Source organism: Meleagris gallopavo, chromosome 7 (assembly GCF_000146605.3).
Source record: "Meleagris gallopavo isolate NT-WF06-2002-E0010 breed Aviagen turkey brand Nicholas breeding stock chromosome 7, Turkey_5.1, whole genome shotgun sequence".
In the NCBI taxonomy this organism is placed as follows: domain Eukaryota; kingdom Metazoa; phylum Chordata; class Aves; order Galliformes; family Phasianidae; genus Meleagris; species Meleagris gallopavo.
In genome coordinates this window covers 22,320,690-22,337,598 of record NC_015017.2, presented here as the reverse complement: position 1 = coordinate 22,337,598, position 16,909 = coordinate 22,320,690, and the positions used below count along the sequence as shown (strand labels likewise).

At 36.0% G+C, this 16,909-nt stretch overlaps 1 protein-coding gene across 1 annotated transcript; it reads left to right on the top strand.

Moving 5' to 3' along the window:
• The first annotated feature begins 66 nt into the window (after positions 1-66).
• On the top strand, positions 67-16,674 carry HAT1 (histone acetyltransferase 1). The gene is made up of 11 exons (XM_010713746.3): positions 67-349; positions 1,171-1,242; positions 3,710-3,785; positions 5,502-5,622; positions 9,999-10,178; positions 10,451-10,572; positions 11,073-11,177; positions 11,514-11,620; positions 13,990-14,141; positions 15,415-15,531; positions 16,624-16,674. The coding sequence occupies exons 1-11, from the start codon at positions 343-345 to the stop codon at positions 16,657-16,659; spliced, it is 1,095 nt and encodes a 364-aa protein (XP_010712048.2). The 5' UTR covers positions 67-342; the 3' UTR covers positions 16,660-16,674.
• Positions 16,675-16,909: the final 235 nt, after the last annotated feature.

Below are 16,909 nucleotides of genomic sequence, written 5' to 3'. Positions count from 1 at the left end.
GCCCGCCCCGGCGCTGAAGCAGGTGCGAGCCCAAAGCAGTGCTCTACGCGCGCCCACCGCATCGGAGCGACCGCGCGACGAGGCTGCCCCCCTGAGGGCGGGGCTATGTAAATGAGCCGCTGCGCGAACGCGCTCCTTAAAGGCTCCCACCGGAACGGCGCGATCTTCGGCATACAACCGGGCATGCGCGCGGAGTCCCGAGCCTCGCCAAGCGCAGCCATTGGTTCTCAGCCGCTTTTGGGCGGGCGGAAGCGGAAGCGTGTGCGCGTGTTCTCACTTCCGTCGAGTGGGCGCGCGGCTTGATTCGTTCTGCCCTGGTGACTCGGCCGCCGCCGCCGGGAAATGGCGGGTGAGTCCTAAGCTGGGCCCGGCCGGCTCACGGCCCACCTGCAGCTGCTGAGCGGGGTGGGGTGTTGCCGTCGGTCCTCTATTAAGGAGAGCGTCGCCCGGAGCGCGGATGGTGCCCCTCCCCTCGGCCGAACCCGAGTTTGTGCCGGGCCACAAACGGGAGCGCGGGCCCCTTGGTGGCCTTAACCCTGGCTGCAGCGGAAGCGGAGCAAGAGCTCGGGTCCTGGGTGTCGGGCTGTGGGCTGGGCTGCCGCTGCTGTGGTCCGCTCTGTACCTGAGCCGTGTGGCGCACCGTGTGCGGCTCTGTGCCCGCCCGGTTATTGACAGCGCTTCCGGCCTAACCTCATTCCGAGTAACTTGAACTGGGAGGAAGAACTTCTGCTAATGCTCTGGAATTGGAAGGCAGGATGGGTTTAACACGCTTGCAAAATACCTTGATAAGTGACACACCTTTTGTGCACTAGATTAGACTTTGGAAAACAGGGTAGCTGTAATTTCCTCTGCTCTGGAAGGAAAGTAATGGCTAGATAATGGCTGGTAGCCTTCCTGCCACAGTTTAAGAGCACCTGAAATGCATTAACTCTTACTCAAATGTGGTATCTGCATATACTTTGGAAAACAATTCTTAGTGAAAAAACAGATTTACTTAAAAAGTAGGCAGAATGAAAAGCTAGAACTTGCAGGAAGAATAGTGCATTTTGAAGTCAGCGTTATGAAGTTGTTCCTTCTGTTCTTAATAACCTTTTATTTTAATACTTCCCTTGAATTCGGCTGACCCAGATTGTACATACTTAAACTCTTTCAAAAACTCTTTTTCTTTAGGACTTACTCCAATGGAGAAGAAGCTGGCTGAATACAAATGTAACACAAATGAAGCAATTCAGCTAAAACTAGGTAATGTCAGTTTTTAAATATTGTGCGCTTGGAATATTTTAACATCTATTAAATAAAGTCCTTATAATTAAATCTACCTAGTTTATAATATGTACTTTTTAATATACAAACACAAGAATAGGAATGCATAGTCCAATTTTGTTGAGAATAGTAAAGTGCAGCTATAGAAACTCAGGCTTCTACCTGCACAATAACATGAGCAATATATGTTACTAGAGTGCATTGGAATTATGTCACCTTGTTCTTCTTGAGGTATTAGTATGTTCTTTTAGTTTCTTCTTCTCTAGAACTTTTGCTACAATGTAGTCCTAAGTATGCATCATATTTCTTTTGAGGAAATGATAAACACAATAAATAAAACTGGAAAGTGTTCTTTGGTTTGTTTTTTCCACCTCTCCCTCAACATCTAAACAACACCAGCCATTTTCAACAAAATCTTGAAAATCTGTGTAGAAGTGCTACTCTGTTTTTCAGAACTTTATTGTTTATTGTTTTATATGGCTAACTTGTTTACTACCACATCCAGAATACAAGCAGAATTACTGAACTCTTGTTGGACTGACTTACAAACTTACTTGTATTGGTAATTAATAAGAGAAGAATAGGTAATACACTGTGTTTTTTTTATCTTTCCAAACCTTCAGCATTTTGTTTCCTTGAGCAGTACAAATAGCATCACTTATTAAGAAAGTAAAAATAATTAACCTTTTAATTAACCTCTTAAGAACTCCTATTAACAGTTGGTTCTGCAAAACTTAGTAGACTTTTAAATGCATAATTGGCTTGTAAGACAAAATGTTATTCAAACCAAAACACTTAAGTCTTTGAGCTGCTAACCTGTGAAGCATTTCTCTTCCATTTAAACAATTGTTCAAATACTCATTCTGTGACTATTTATATATAATCTATATATCTAATGTTTTGATTTTTCCTCTTCTGCCTTTCTAAAACTGAAGGAGAGGATGAGAATAGAATATGAGTAAATTTTGTCAAGAGTCACTCTATCAGTTTTCAGGGAGACTGCTTTTTACTTGTTTCAATTACCTCATGTCACCAAAGATTTTCAGCTTACTTTTTTCTTTTTGAGAGTGTAGATGTTTCACATACAAACAACATTAGAAAAAAAAAAAAATTGACAAAGTGCTGATGCCATTAAAAAAAAAAAAAGCCTTTCCCATGAGCGCAGGAGTACAAATGTAGACACGGGCTGTACTCTTCTGAGTCCTAACTTGTTCCATGGTGACGTTTCAGGATTACTCTGTTGTTGTTGTTGTTTTTAATCTTGCTACTTTGTCTCAACTGGGTTGCTCTCTGAATCTCTGTTTTTGAGAAGGCTGAGTTTCATCCTGTTATTAAGAAACTCTTCATTTTACTCCCTGAATAACTTTATTAATGGAAAATCCTTTTTACTTCATCTCCAGTTCTATTGGAGTAAAGCAGCAATGAGGTTGTAGTTTTAATTTTTTTAATTAAAAAAGAACGTTTAATAGCACTGTTAAGTCCTACAGCATTGCATGCACTTGTAACTCATTCAGAATTAGTATGTAACTGTTTTCTTGAGCTACCTCATTAATGGGGCTGAACAATCACATTAATGCCTACATGAAGAATTATATCCCTTCCAATTTTAGGTAGTTATTTTAACTGCGAATGGAGAGGATATCTGGGAATTAAGTATTTCAGTCTTCTCTAAATCTTCCTAGAAAACCCTACTTTTAACTTCTGACTTCACTCTCTAATCATAAATTTTGTGATGGAAAAACTTCAGTTGCAGTGACTGCAGTAGCTGCTGCTAACTCTGTAAGCAAGAATAAAATACTTGTTTGCTACATTACTGAGTGTGAGTAGATGCTACTTTAGCAAATGCTTTCTTGTTACTAGCAAAGATCTCTAACACCAAGGTTTGAAGAGAAATAAAAGTTGTGGGAGAAGAATTGCTGATTATCTTAGTAATATTGGTAGAAATACCAATATTAGTGTAGATTTGTATGTATCCATGCCAATTCTCCAAAACTGTAATGTGAATATTAATGCTCATAAACATTTTTCTGTTCATCATTCTGTGAAGACTCCCTACAATGAAGCGTTCTGAATTGCATGTGAGAGAAGATGACAAAATGAGAAGGAAGCTTTGATTACATGATTGGTCTTGCTTACTGTAAGAATATCCAGCTGGGCTGTGTCCTTAGTGTTCACCATGGAATGAAAGTCAGTCACATTCAAGATATACATATGAAATCATATACATCTGTGTCAATTTCCCCATTTTATTGTGCTTACTGATTTGATTTGAGGAAATAACGTGCATCTGATTTGCACAGGATGTATTTATTTTGTTGTGTGCTAGCCTAACATGGGTTCATAACTGAAATTCATTATAGAGAAAGAATGCATGGACATGTAGCATAGCATTCCTGTAAGAACAAACTGAAGCTGATGACTTGGTCATGCTCTTTTTTCTTCTCAGTTCGCTTTCCTGAGGATTTAGAGGATGACAACACAACATTTAATCCAGAGTATAGCCATCAAGTGTTTGGTGATGAGTAAGTTATTCAGAATCAAATTAATAGGTCTTAAAGGGAATCTTGTTTCTGAATTGCTTTAAAAAATAAATTAATAAATAAATAAAAAGAGAAAAATAATAATGCTACCAAACTATTGTAAAGTGAACAGTAACTTCAGTTTTGTGATTGTATGGTTAAATAATGGCTTTGAATCCTAACCTCTGGAGTTTGGGCCTTGTAGTCATTTTACATGGTATTTTAAAGATACTAGCAGAGAACAAAATGCCTGGATTGCATGGTCAGAATTGCTCATTTCAGCTGCTTTTGTGTTCAAGTCATCATTATAAGATTTGCAAGAATTAATAGTTCTTTATTAAAACTTTGACAGTAATGAGTGCCAAAACTAAAAAGTATCTGTCAACAGTATATCCATTTATTTGTTGTTGTTTTTTTTTAAATAACAATACACCATGGAATTTTTTAATTAAGAAAGACCATAAATATTAATTTAAACTCGTGTTCTTGGCTGTTTTAGATCATTGATTGTTAATTATTTAACTCAGAGGTTTTTCTCTACTAGAGATGATAGACTTCTTATCAGTTAAAATGTTCAGAGGATACACAAACTTTTTAGAAAAAAATAGTTTTCCCTCCGAGTATTCTTTCATTTGTACTGTAGGCAAGTTAGCCACTGTGTCCCTAGTGCTAAAATGTCATTTAATATTTTCAGAAGAGCAGTAGTAAACACTCTGGCTGTAGCCAGAAAGAAAAGGAAAATCCGTATGCACTTAACTCTGGACTACTTAAAGCTATTTCCTAGTTTACAATTCCTTTAAAAAACATTCTAAGTACTTAGAGTAGGATGTGCTATCTGTATTAAATACACCTATACTAATGTAGGTACAATTATTAAATGTAATAAAATCGGTTGCACTACTGCATGTCTGCAGCTGTCATTGAGAGTCATTGCACTTCTCATAATGGGAGAACTCTCCCATCTCCATCAGTATAATGAACATGCACATTTTCATTCTGGCATTTCAAACTTCAAATTAGCAACGTGTTACCACAAGAAAAGATCAGGTTTAAAAAAAAAAAGAAAGTAAAAAGGTAACAATTTCTGCTTTTTTTTTTTTTCCTTTTCCCTTGAAAAAAATTCTTAAGACTTAAATGCAGTGTTTATATTCAGGAAACACCTTTTTTCAGAATATTTAAAATAATAATAATAATAGAGTATCTTTTCCATAGTTATTTTTAACTTGATTCTAATAATAAATACTGTTCACTAGAAGCATACTTGTTGCTACGACTTGTTATCTGGGTGATTTATACAGTATGGCTTGCAGTAGTATGTTCCAAAACTTTATACTGCTATACTGCAAAGTTTTAGTAAGCATTGTTTATCAATTTGTATTAATAAACATCAGTGAATTTAAGACAATGATGAATGTAAATGCAATATTAGTTATTTCAAGTATTCTTTGAGCTATCGCCATAAAACACAGCTGCTGTCTTACTGAGTTCAGGGACATGTTCTGTTTCTCCACTAGAGGAGCAAACTTACTAATAAAAATAGCGTAAGGCATTATCTCTGTCTACATAGCATACATCCAGCTTGATTCTCTTTCACTATTAAAAGGGTCAGTACACCTCACTGGGAAGGAGGATGTGGATTTAAAATCTTAAATAGTGTGGTTTGAATATTTTGCAATGAAACTCATTTAGAGGTCTGACTGTGCTTTTTTCCTTCCTCAGTGAAGTTGCCTTTGGCTACAAGGGACTGAAGATTCTCTTATACTATATTGCTGGTAACCTGTCAACTCTCTTCCGCATTGAATATACATCTAAAGTTAATGAGAAGTTTGACTGTGTGGAGGTAAAGACAGAGCCAGACTTGTACTTATTGGGAACGTTTAATGGGGATGAACCTTCTAGGGCTATTTATTGCCCTTCCAAACATGAGTTACATTAAAAATAAAGCTTCCAGTTGTGCTAACCTGAAAAAAACATAGAACTTATCTATATGTTTTCTCATTGTTCTTTCCTTTGACTCCAATACTGCCATCAAAATTGTACCAAACGAAAAAAAAAAGTCTATTTTCATGCTAGCTGTCTCCAGGAGAGCTAGTGGTTTAATTCATATTTAAGAGACTACATTAAGAAAGAAAAATGAATTTTTCGGAGTGGATTCTGGTGCATTAAGAAAATTGAATATCATAATTGAATATCATCTGAGATTTACTTAGTTATAGGCAAGGAAAAAATTATTTATTTTGAAAAGAACTGTTAATAAGTGATTGGTGAATCTTCACAATATTCTGTAGTGTGAAGTGGTTGTACATTTGCACTGACTTCAAATTACTTTGCCCAAGAAAGCTATTCACTTCAAGAGTAAACATCTTTATGATTTAAAGTTCATATTTCAAATTCATCAGAGCTTATTTAAATGCTTTCAAGGAAAAGGCTTTCTGAAGAAAAATTGAAACGGCTGTGTTAAATTAGTTTTACAGGTTTTTGTTTCTGTGTTCTGAAGCTGTGTTAGAACATAGTTAGTTCAACAGGCTAAGTGCCTGGACATGTCTGAAATACTTCTGAGGCTAGAGCAGCCTACCTTAAGAGTGAAAGGTCATGTTCTTCAATGTTTGTAAGGTTTTTAGAAATAAAGAAGAAAGGAAAGCCAGTTGGTTAAGTAATAACCATATTAAAATCAAACAGACCACCTCTCCTTCCAGCTGTTCACCAACATAATTTCAGAATCACGTCACAGTGGGAATCCACACCTCAACACATTTGTATTGATGTGCTATTTTCTGTACAAATAAAGCCACTTTTCTTATCTGGAATTATAAACAAGGTAAACGAGGTCTCTCATGCCCTAAGCTTACACTGCAACTATTTCCATTGCTCAGAATCCTTCCTACTTTCAGGCTCAGTGTTGCCTCTATTGAATTATTTTTCAATTGCATAATGGACTGAGATAGGGACAAGAAAGAATATCCATTTGAGCTAGCTTCCAGATAGTTTTCTAGAATGTCTGCAGGCTGTGGCTGATGAATTTTCACTGTGCTTCCCTTGATATCATTAACAGACTGTGTGTCCTAATAAGCTGCTCATGGGACCATATCTGAACTACTGTAAAAAGATACAGCAGCCAGTCTTGTTCTGCCGTTTATATTTGCTGTTTAACTACCTTTAAAATATTAACATATTTGCAGAGATGAAAATAAGCACGGTGTTAATTTAAATGCATATTACCATTTACTTTTCTAAGTTAACTGTTTAGTTGCCTAGCTCATTTGGGTTAATCATACTAATGCATGAACTATAAATGCTATGCATGACAGATAATCTTTGTGCTTCAAATAAATGGTGTTCAGGAAAGGACATAAGTTTCTGCTTTGAACAAACCCGTTACAAGCGAGAATTGAGCTTTAATGCTGTTTATAGTTATTCATACTCTAGCATTTTCTATCTAAAACCCCATGCAGGCAATTTGACCCCATAGTATTAGCTGTTTTTCCAAGGTCTCTTGACTATGAGGTAAAAGATGAAGATGCTGAAATGTCAGCAGCCAGAGCACCAGGCATATTTACACATTTTAATATGGTCTCTCAAGATGCTTCTATACTGCACTAGTGGGGAAGGCTCAGCAAAGTCTTGTCATGTTTTGAACAGATGTATGTTCTTGTTTGGCACTTGATTTAATGAAAATAGACAGAATTTATCCATTGGGTGGCGTCAAATCTTTTAAATATCTGAAGAGAGGCTGCTTTCTTCTGGTATAAATACGAACAGCATTGACCTCTGAATTGCTAGTTGCTTTCAGATTTGCAGCTGTACAAGTAGCTTCCTTTTCTTCCAGTTTCCGTGATGGAGTGAGGGAAAGTATTTCACTAACCTCTGAAACAATCTTTACTATCCACGTGTTATTCTGCTTTGCAGCTGGTCTGATATATTTGTTTTAACTCACGTTAATAAAAGTGCAATTTTAATACTGGACATACTTTAACACTGCAGATCATTCCATTGCTCCTCACTGGTGTTAATATTTTTAATTGGTAGAAAAGTTCAGCTTTCAAATATATTTCTATAATTATTTTTAAGAGAACACAACACTTTGAAATAGCATGAAAATATACACAAATGTGTTAACTGCCTATTAGTATAATTATATTAGCATTATCCAGAGTCAAATGTAATGTATGAAGAGATCCTGATGGCTCAATTAGTTCTACTACAAAACAAGTTAGGTTACAAGTCCTTACTGTATTCTCTATCTTCATCTGTCTTGATTTCCTTATGAAGGTCATACATACTGGTGCTTGGAAGTCTTGTTTTAATTGTGGATTATTTTACGTATCTTTTGCAGATGTGCAAAATGAAAGTCACTAGCTGTGATTTCCTATGGCTTTATCACCAGGGCAGAATTAAGATCTGTGTAAATATACTTGCAGTCGGAAAGAAAGATGAGCATTTCTGAAATGCTGTGCTCCTTACAAATACTCATTCTTCTTAATGTATATAATTCAGTGACTCAGCAAAACATGGCTCATTTTCTGTTACGCAGTTACATTAGGAAATGCAAAGAAAATACATTAAGTTAGCATTGCTCGAAGAGGAACAGCAAAGGGCCTTTGTTTTGAGAACGAAATCGATGTAAAGGCCGTACACATTTTCACTGCGTTGTTATACCAAGTATTGTAGAGCTATATCTTAATCGCTTTATAGTGCTCTCTACAAATATAAATATAAATGTTGGTAGTACCAAATCATTAAGAATAAAACTTGTTTGTGCTGAACCACATCCATCTTTCTCTGTACTAAAAATGTAACTGAATGATGAAGTGCTATTCATTTGCAGGTGCATTGCCTCTACTTAAGGGAGGATGGTTGAAAGGATAGGAATTAGTAGCATGTTGTATTAGCCTTTTGTAGTGTATTTTGTTCTAAGCATCTTAATTTCCCTGTTTTGAATGCTAAGTAGCGAGGGTCTTGGTTTCAAACTAATACCCATCATGCATGTAAACGGTGTGAAAGAGCTGCTTAGTAAGTTAACACAAAGTGTTCTTGTGTCAGTCCTTGTGGAAATAGATACAATACAAACATTACAGCTGAACTCACCGCAAACTCCATTAAGTAAAAACCTGGATTCATTGTCCAAAGGAAAGTTCGAATTGAATGTAAGCTCATTTTGTTGAATGTAATGTCAGGCTTTTAGGGGTTGTATTGAGGAGTACTGTTTTGTTAAGTTGAGACCAATTCATTAAGTTTTATTGCCTGGTGAGAAGCAGTAATACGTTATTGTGAAACTTCATCAAATATTCATGGTTAAAAAGAAGTAGTAAATGTATTCAATCGAGTGGTCTTTTTGGGGTCTGAAAAGGATTATGAAGTCTGCTCAGCTGATAGTCTGTAACTTTCAGTTTGGTTAACTGAAAAGGGTAATTTTTATCTCTGAATTTAATTTTGGTGTCAGAATATTTCTTCCCTCTCTGCTGAGTTAGATTTTACATGTCAGATTTATTAACCATGTTTCTAAATTGTATTTTTTTGTCAGCTTTGTTTTCAAAATACTCTGATTAGAGTACAAGCAAGCGTTTCAAGCACAGAGACATAAGGATGCAAGAATGGTGCTAGCTGTTACTTTCTTGTTTGGGAGCTACCATTTTTAGTCTTTGTTCCTTTTTCTTCTCTCAGTTCTGTACCACCTAATACCAGTTAAGCTGCTTGTTTGGGAATCCCAGTTCCTTAAAGGCTATGTGCAGCATGGTCACAAAGGTTTGCTGGATGAAAAGCCTGAGCTACCAATTTTATTGCATTTTTCAGAAACTAATGTTTCATCCAACAAACTAAGAAAACAAGAATATTGTTCCTAGAGCTTGACTGAATCCATAGCTTCCTGCCTTATCTTGCTGGTATTCCTTGTGTTCCTTCACACTGAATTTTTATTAGAATAGTTATCAACCTCTTCGATTTTGCTTAGACAAATGTAACAGTCACTAAACATAAAAATGTTCAGGAACTTATTTATGTTGTAACTACTAGTTTTTGAATACTGACAGTGACTGGACTTTCTGTATCTCTTAAGTTATCTTTATCTGCTCAGAGGTCTGAACAACAGGAATATTTGTCGTCTTTATTTAAAGTTACTGATAGGTCATAGCACTCCTATTTATATTCATCTCTAATAGCAAAATGATGACTTTTCTGTCTTTTTAATCATCTGATCCCGCCCTGTTTTGTATTCCCCAGGCAGATGATGTTGAAAGTAAAATTAGAGAAATTATTCCTCCTGGCTTTTGTACAAACACAGATGACTTTGTCTCTCTGTTGGAAAAGGAGGTCAACTTTAAGCCCTTTGGAATGCTGCTACACACATATTCTGTTCATAATGAGGAAGCTGGTGAAGACATTGCATATCAGATATATAAGGTATGAAAAATAAGTGAAACTTCATAGGCAAGCATATTAAAGTTTATTTTGCAGTGAGGCACCTTCTGTAATGTTCAATATATATGTGTGTGTGTGTATATATATATATGTATATATATATATATATGTATAAAATTATCATTTGACCAATTTATTGATTAGAAGCATGCTTTTTTTTTTTGTATGGAGGAAGTAATTAGGTTTTGCAGATTTTTTTTTTCCTTTTGCATCTGTGATAGGTTTCACCTGACTTCTCCTGGCTTTTTCCCTAGGCTGACATGACGTGTCCAGGCTTTCGAGAATATCATGAAAGGCTTCAGACATTCTTGATGTGGTTTATTGAAACTGCTAGCTTTATTGATGTAGATGATGAAAGATGGAACTACTTTATAGTGTAAGTACAGTTCTAAAGCAACAGTGGACCTTATTACCTCCACAAAGCCTGCATTTTAATTGTGGCTGGCCAATTATTGGAGCAGTATAATGATATTTTTCCCAGGAAAGAAAAACCATTGTTTATCAGGCTTGAGTTTTCCTCCATTATACTTTGGGGAACCTTGAGAATAGAGCTGAATTAAATGCTGTTGTCCGTTAGAGCCCTGAATGTAGGCTTAAACAGTAAAATGAGCTTTGCCTGTGTTTTCTTTTACTTGCCACCTATTCATCTTTATAATAGGCAAGTGCACTGAAGTGCTGTAAAGAGGTCTGATTTATCCAAGTTGCTGCACACCAATTAAGTGAATTGTACATTCAGAACATAGCAGGTGTACCCATTGGGCCCTCACAGAGTAGCTTGCTGACACTGAAAATTCAGTTGGAGAATGGAAAAGAAAATGGACACTGCATGGGAGCGCGACTGTAATTGACCTGCTTGGCTTTCTGTTTTATCTGCAGATTTGAGAAGTATAATAAGGATGGAGCTACGCTCTTTGCGACCGTAGGCTACATGACAGTCTATAATTACTATGTGTACCCAGACAAAACCCGGCCACGTGTAAGGTAATTGGCGGCGTAACTCGTGCCTTGCCTTTTATTTCAGAAGAGGGAACTGCTGAAGTTCCCAATACTTGTTTATAATGGTGTTGATTTGTTTTAAAAAATCCCCATTATTAGCTGGCTACGCACTGATTTATTTCATTGTTCCCTTCTTGAAGCAGAGGGAATTGCAAACAAGTTTTGAATATTTAGCAGTTCTAAGACTCTGTAAGAATTATGTTTTAACATTAAGACTGCTGCATGTATTTTAAGAAAAACTTAGTTTTTATGCCTTTATACTGCAGTGTTTGCAAAAGCATGCATTTGAACTGAAATATCAATACATTCCTTTGTCTGTAGCCAGATGCTGATCTTGCCACCATTCCAAGGAGAAGGCCATGGTGCTCAGCTTCTCGAAACAGTTCATAGATACTATATGTCTTCTCCTACAGTACTTGATATAACAGGTATATGCTAAATTTCTAACTCATTTCACCTGTTTGGTCACATTCAGAGACTGCTAGTCCACAAGCCAGCTTTCACGTTCACTTGTTAGAATTAAATGGCCTTTTGAAGGTTTAGCTTCAGCTCAGTTCAGGATTAACAGTGCCCTATTTTACAGAAGAACTGTATATAATGTAGCTCCGTAAATCCTCTACTTAGAGAACAGCACACCAGGAAAATTCAATCCCTAGCATGCATGGATTACCAGCTAATTAGCCATTTTATTGTGAGATACACAGCTGAGTTTGCCAGGAGATCAAGCTTTGTCAGATTCCTTGTTCAACTTATTCCTATTAGCCAAAACTCAGAACTTAGAAAAATCTGAAATAGTGTATTAACATGTATGTAAGCCAAAAGTCTACAGACAGAAATCTGCACAGGAGTTGAGCTCCATGAGCATGTATTACTGGTGGAATGCACCTGTCATGTTAGAGGTGAGCCCACAAATACATGAAAGTGAAAATTTAATGAATGGGGGGAGGGGAAGAGAGGGTACACACACCTAAAAATAGAGCATTAAAAATGGTTAGAATCATGACATCTGTCCTGTAATTTAAAGTCCAATATAGAAAGAAATACAGTTTAAATATATGAATTGGCTAATCTAAGGTCATCTAAGACCTCATCTCAAAAAGAAGAAAAAGACCTCCTATTCCTCTACCCTCAAAAAAACTAATTAAAATGCATTACAACATTTGCTTTCTTCATGGTATCACTGCAGGATAATCCTAACACAGGGTAATCTACCTTGTAATTTTAATCTAATTCATAGAAACCTAAAGAAGCATAACTTCCTTTATTCAGTAGGAAGTCTTATTCATTGTGTGATTTTATCCTTTTTTTTCCTGTTAATACTACAAAGCTTTACATAGCTTTTGTAACTGAGAATAAACAGTCTTAAATATAGTACTAAATAAATCATATGACACATTCATGGTTCAGTGCCTTTAATGCAAATTTGTAGCAAACAGAAAATTGGTACTGAAGTAACTCTTTTTGGATTAAAGCAGGAGGAAGCTTGCAATATTCTACATGGCACTAAAGTTATGTAATCTTACACTTCTGCAAGATAATTTATTGTCATTCTGATAGAAAGTCAGGCTTGGCAACCTTCATAATGGACAAAATACATACTTACATATCCTCTAAAGTTGTTAAATAAAGCCTTTCCTCTTTTCAGAATGATTAGAATTTCAACTTCCTTGAAGAAACTAATGCCTAAAAAAATAAAGTATTTTAGACTTTCACATTTGCAATGGATATTTTGTCCCAACTGTAACTCGTCATCCTAGTTGACACAAGTGAAGTGTATGTTGGTAGTGCTTGCCATACAGAAACTGCCTCATCTTTCTTCTAACTAATTTGAATGAAAAGGAACAGAATAAATGAATCTCAGTACAGCCTCTTATATCTCTTTTGCAGAATAAGAACTGTAAGTTTTGCCTCACAAGATTATTCCACTTGTGTGCAAATCTTTTTAACTGATGCAATGGTCCTAAGCAATCTGCAACCCAAAAAAAACAAATTGCTGGTTGTCCAGTGCTGCATATACTAGGACCAAAACTTATATCCCACTCCTTTCTCTTAGTAACATACTAGCTTTTGATCATTCTTAAACCACAAATGTCAACTACATAAAATAGTTCTCATCTTGGGGGAAAGGGGGAGAAAATGAACCAAAAAGCACAGCTGGAATATAAGCTGTTCAACAATAAATAGAACAGAAAAATAAAGGTAGGGTAGAGCGTGACCCTGCTACTCCTGGTAAACCTGTCCAAACTATTAAGTGGTGATTAAGTCTATTTGCAGCATTGCAACATTTTCCTTCTCCGTAGTTTATAGGTGGGAACAAAGTTGCAAATAGGACTATATTGATGATCACTTAAGCTAGTTCTTGATTTTGTTTTTGTTTTTATAAAGCTTCAGTTTTTATAGCAATGCTACTGTTTCAAGCAAGATGGAAGTAACTTCAAATTACTTTCAGCTTTTACTTCAGTCTTTTTCCACATAGTTTGTCTTATAATAGTTCTAATGCTCTCATCTGTTATAGAATAGAGGGAACATACAAGAAAAAAGGGTTTATGCTTTGAATTGGATTGAACTTGTTTTGTCAGTCTCTTGAGAACGTGTATAATACTGTACACAGTACAATTTAACTTATATTTTAATACATCTAAAACTTTGATAGCAGTACTTATGATTAAGCACAGCTATTTATATGTGATGAATGTTGTATCTGGTCTTGTCTTCCACAGTTCTTGTAATTGCATACAAGAAATGAAGAAACAAATAATGCTTATATTAACTATGTGCTCTTATAATTTTTTTCTAGCTGAAGATCCATCTGAAAACTACATAAAGCTAAGAGACTTTGTTCTTGTAAAGCTCTGTCAAGACTTGCTTTGCTTTTCCCCAGGAAAGTTAATGCAAGGATTCAGCCAAGAAATGGTAATGGAAGCTCAACAGAAGCTGAAAATAAATAAGGTATTAAATCAGAACAGTGGTAGTTGGACCTATTCTTATCAAGCTAGTATAACAGTAGTCCAAACGTAGGGGTGGAGATTTGGAGTTTACATGCTGTGGCATATTTCAGCAGATTTCTACAATGTATCCAAAAGTGAAGAAATTGCTTAAGATTTTAAGTAAATGCCTTCTTTTTTTCCATCTAATGCTGTTGATGTAACAGAACTTGAAATATTCCAATTTTAAGTGTCAGTTTCCATCTCTTCAAGTATATCTATATAAATAGCCACTGTTGTTCTGAGAACACAGAACACTAAAATAGTAATGCTAGCACTGCTACTGAGGCAGCTCTAAATGTTTGAAGAACTAAACTGTTAAATTGAACAATTAAACTGATAATTGTCCAGGTGATTAAACTCATTAGTAAGCTCTTCAGTTAAAAATACATGTATTTGATTGTGTTTTTTATGAAAGTGTTGAATGAGGATTGCAGAGGAAAAGCCTTATTCAAATATATTCATTAAAATGTTATTGTTTATATGAGAGAAGTACACCTGCAGCCTTCTGTACCTGAGATGTTACACCTAAAAGAATAATTAAGTTTATTTTCAATAGAACCTAAAGATGGATTAGTATATAACAAACCATTTTATTTTTAACCCTTTGCTCAGAAAAGGAGTAGCTGATCTTAAGTTCAGTTTTAACATTAGAGCAGTTCATAGGAACACAGTAGAAACGTCAGTCTGTTTCCTTTCCAGATGTGATAGTTGCTGGTCAGTGTTCCAAAATCACCTCAATTTTCCACGTATTGATTCATGTTATCTTCCTAGTAAAAAGAAACATTTAAATATTCTTTCATTCTCATTTTTAGCATTTACAGAGGACTTTGTGAAGAGCAATAAGTATGTCAAGATTATTAATATTAGTACAGCAGGTACTATGTAGTAATTAATTGCTTAACATCTCTCTAGTTCCAGTACTTCAGTTCTTTGGATTACTTCTGGACTTTCTGCTGTTCATTTATAGGAGGTCCTTGAAGCACCTTCACAGACACTGCAACATTTTGAGAGATTACACACTAGCTGTATGGGAATAAATTATTTTTTGAGGAGTAACTTGAACATTTATTCATTTAACCCATTGGTAAGGAGGATCAGGCTGACTGAGGCTTTGTTGGTATCTGACTCATATCTGATAAGCTGAGGAGTTACTCAGAGTGGAGAAATTCTGTGATACAACTGCTGAATGACCTCTTTACTCAGATGACTTCTTTATTCTCCTTTTTGTTTATTAGCAACACACAAGGAGAGTTTATGAAATTCTCCGATTGCGTGCAACAGATATGGGCGATGCAGAACAATCCAGAAGCTACCGGTTGGATGTTAAAAGAAGGCTGATTGGCCCCTATAAGGTATATGACTTGTGTATCATTTAATACTTATTTCAAGGCTAATTATATCTGATTTTACTTCCATTTCCATAAATGTAGTTGATGCCAATTATGTTGCCAATCAACTACTATTAGTTATGCAGCACTGAGCTGACATACACAGATGCAGAGAAGATTCATTCATGGCTGCACCAAAGATCTTGTTTGACTTCTGCTACTTGCCCAATTCCAGCAGAAATTTATTGCCCTTACAGTACCTAGCTACAAGTGGCATTAAATCCAGTTAGAGCAAAAGGAGGGGAGAGGGGAGGGAAGTCACTTTCTTGGAAAGATTGAGAGTATCTTAAATACATAAACCACACAGTTAGAGGTGAGGGTTAAATGCTATATATTTACACTAGAAAACTAAGTATAGTTTAGATTCCTGTTCTGCTCACTAACTAGGTCTAACAGAGCAGCTTGGTAGCAGTAACCTAGCCATGTCTATACAGTACTCCCTGTAGATGGGATATAATTTCAACAGTTGAATCAAATACTCAACTTAATGCAGAGTTACTTTCTTATTTCCTGCTGAGTATGCTTTTGAGGATCTACTTGCTGCATGTTGCATTAACTGATCCTCTAAGATTAGAGGGGTGTGTGTGTATATGTATATATAGTGTGTGTATGTATGTATCACCTGGTTGTTAATGACATTAGTCTCTGTATTGATTGCAAAAACCCACAAGCCTAAGTTTATTGCTGTAACTAGCATGTAAGCTACTCTGCAATTAAGTAATCACTGAGCAACCCAAAACCTGGTTGGAAAAGTTTCACAAAGTATCAGAAGTATCTTGATTAGCTTGCAAGCCTCCCTAAAGCAGCACTTATCCTGTTATACCAAAAAAGCAGAACTTTGATTGTACTCATGTTGGACTTAGGGGGTCTGTTAGCAGAAATGAGAACTCAGCACTGCATTAAACACTTGGCTGATCCGGAGATAACACTGTGTCATGCTGAGTGACAGGATCCTAATCAAAATACTTTCTATTCTCTTTTGTGAGTGTCTTGTCTCATTTACTAAGTTTCACTCTCTGTCCACTACAAATAAGGCCGTGATTTTTCATCCAACAGGACTGTCACATATCCTCAACATGTAATTCAGCTTAATATTTGGAGGAAATCTAAAATTCCATAAGCACCTTCAGATCTAGTGCTTCTAATAATTGTTTTCACTTTAGTCTTTGCATGTAATAAATACATTATGAGTAAAAACTTTACAGATATCGTACTTCTAGATATACAATATTTGTCTTCTAAAATTTTGGAATATTCTATTGCTTTAAATATTCCACTTTTTCAACCACAGTTCTCTTCTAAAGAATGATCAAAACAGCCAGCACTCTTTCCCTGATTTTTT

What these genes read in the sequence shown, in the direction of transcription:
- HAT1 (XM_010713746.3), top strand. An exon ending in TTGCATATCAGATATATAAG is followed by an intron (nt 10,179 to 10,450) that starts GTATGAAAAATA and finishes CTTTTTCCCTAG; the next exon opens with GCTGACATGACGTGTCCAGG. An exon ending in GGCTGATTGGCCCCTATAAG is followed by an intron (nt 15,532 to 16,623) that starts GTATATGACTTG and finishes TTCATCCAACAG; the next exon opens with GACTGTCACATATCCTCAAC.